Source organism: Nannospalax galili, unplaced genomic scaffold (genome assembly GCF_000622305.1).
Source record: "Nannospalax galili isolate Female #2095 unplaced genomic scaffold, S.galili_v1.0 scaffold40, whole genome shotgun sequence".
NCBI classification, from domain to species: Eukaryota; Metazoa; Chordata; class Mammalia; order Rodentia; family Spalacidae; genus Nannospalax; species Nannospalax galili.
In genome coordinates this window covers 3,373,590-3,375,125 of record NW_008347810.1, presented here as the reverse complement: position 1 = coordinate 3,375,125, position 1,536 = coordinate 3,373,590, and the positions used below count along the sequence as shown (strand labels likewise).

The window sequence follows — 1,536 nt, the reverse complement described above, 5'->3', positions numbered from 1 at the left end:
GAAGGCAAGAAGCTAAATGTGTACACTGACAGCCGATACGCCTTCGCCACTGCGCATATCCACGGAGAGATTTACAAAAGAAGAGGACTTCTTACTTCAGGAGGAAAAGAAATAAAAAACAAAGCTGAGATCATAGCGCTTCTAGAGGCCTTATTTCTGCCGAAAGAACTCAGTATCATACACTGCCCAGGCCACCAAAAAGGGAACCACCCCGAGGCAAGGGGAAATCGTCTAGCTGACCAGATGGCCAGAGACATTGCCTCCAAGAGCCAAATATTAACCACGCAAATTGACGCTGAACGCAAAAGAAAGGAGGCCATCAGAGACTACACTCCAGAGGACAGAAAATTACTTGAAAAAATTGGGGCTTTCAACAACCCAGAAACAGGATACTGGGAGTACCAAGGGAAAACCGTCCTGCCTCAACGATCGGTAGAAGAACTCCTAGATGGACTTCACAAATGGACCCACTTAGGAGTGACCAAAATGAGAAAGCTGATTGAGCGAGAAGAAACCATTCATTATCTCCCAAACAAAGACGCCATCCTGCAAAAGATTGTTAAGAACTGTAAAACTTGTGCCCAGGTGAACCGGGGCAAAAGCAAAGCCCAGGAAGAAGTAAGGCAAAGAGGTCACAGGCCAGAGGTCCATTGGGAAGTCGATTTTACGGAAGTCAAACCAGGAATGTATGGATACAAGTACTTGTTGGTTTTCATCGACACTTTCTCAGGATGGCCAGAGGCATACCCAATGAAGACAGAAACTGCTAAAATGGTGTCTAAGAAGCTACTGGAGAACATCTTTCCTCGATTCGGGATGCCTCAGGTAATAGGGTCAGATAACGGACCGGCCTTCGTCTCCCAGGTAAGTCAGACAGTGGCCAGGTTATTGGGGATTGAATGGAAACGCATACCCGATGAAGACAGAAACTGCTAAAATGGTGTCTAAGAAGCTACTGGAGGACATCTTTCCTCGATTCGGGATGCCTCAGGTAATAGGGTCAGATAACGGACCGGCCTTCGTCTCCCAGGTAAGTCAGACAGTGGCCAGGTTATTGGGGATCGAATGGAAACTACATTGTGCTTACAGACCCCAGAGCTCAGGCCAGGTAGAACGAATGAATAGAACCATTAAGGAGGCTTTAACTAAATTCTCGCTGGCAACTGGCACTAAGGACTGGGTGACCCTCCTCCCCCTAGCCCTATATCGGGCCAGGAATACTCCTGGGCCCAGTGGATTAACCCCCTTTGAAATTCTGTACGGGACCCCTCCCCCGGCTGTCTCTTTTCTTGATCCAGACATCTCTAACTTTGTTAGCACCCCTTCCCTGCAGACGCACCTGCGAGCGTTGCAGCTGGCACACGAAGAAATCTGGAAGCCCCTGGCAGCAGCCTACCAAGATGCTGTTAACACCCCTATTGCCCCCCATCCCTTCCAACCAGGTGACACCGTCTGGGTCCGGAGGCATCAGGCTCGAAGCTTAGAGCCTCGCTGGAAAGGACCGTGCACAGTCCTCCTCACCACCCCTACAGCCCT

The 1,536-nt window shown here is 49.7% G+C and overlaps 1 protein-coding gene across 1 annotated transcript in view; it reads left to right on the top strand.

Annotated features, from left to right (window-relative positions):
- Window positions 1–243: 243 nt before the first annotated feature.
- The window catches only part of LOC115072266 (protein NYNRIN-like), a 2,072-nt gene continuing 779 nt past the window's right edge, over window positions 244–1,536 (top strand). Inside the window, exons 1-2 of the mRNA XM_029568952.1 lie at window positions 244–884; window positions 1,051–1,531. Of these exons, the coding sequence (XP_029424812.1) occupies window positions 244–884; window positions 1,051–1,531 (1,122 nt within the window). The remainder of the gene's footprint in view (window positions 885–1,050; window positions 1,532–1,536) is intronic.